Source organism: Phaethon lepturus, unplaced genomic scaffold, assembly GCF_000687285.1.
Source record: "Phaethon lepturus isolate BGI_N335 unplaced genomic scaffold, ASM68728v1 scaffold52305, whole genome shotgun sequence".
In the NCBI taxonomy this organism is placed as follows: domain Eukaryota; kingdom Metazoa; phylum Chordata; class Aves; order Phaethontiformes; family Phaethontidae; genus Phaethon; species Phaethon lepturus.
The window spans coordinates 608-966 of NW_010540813.1; the positions used below are offsets into that span (position 1 = coordinate 608).

At 62.1% G+C, this 359-nt stretch overlaps 1 protein-coding gene across 1 annotated transcript in view; it reads left to right on the top strand.

The window, feature by feature from the left end:
- Window positions 1-346, top strand: part of ADRB1 (adrenoceptor beta 1) — a gene marked incomplete at both ends in the record, with an annotated part of 950 nt that extends 604 nt beyond the window's left edge. The window contains one exon of the mRNA XM_010287533.1: window positions 9-346. Within this exon, the coding sequence (XP_010285835.1) occupies window positions 9-346 (338 nt within the window). The remainder of the gene's footprint in view (window positions 1-8) is intronic.
- Between the last annotated feature and the right edge of the window lie 13 nt (window positions 347-359).

Genomic DNA, 359 nt, shown 5'->3' on the forward strand with positions numbered 1-359 from the left:
GGGCGGAGCCAGCAAGCGAAAGACCTCCCGCATCATGGCCATGAAGGAGCAGAAAGCCCTCAAGACTTTGGGCATCATCATGGGGGTGTTCACCCTCTGCTGGCTCCCTTTCTTCCTGGTGAACATCGTCAACGTCTTCAACAGGGAGCTGGTGCCGGACTGGCTCTTCGTTTTCTTCAACTGGCTGGGCTACGCCAACTCCGCTTTCAACCCCATCATCTACTGCCGCAGCCCCGACTTCCGTAAGGCCTTCAAGAGGCTGCTCTGCTGCCCCCGGAAAGCTGACCGGCGGCTGCATGCTGGCGGTGGGGAGCTGGCCCGGCTGCCCGGGGACTTCATCAGCACCGTGGGGTCCCCGG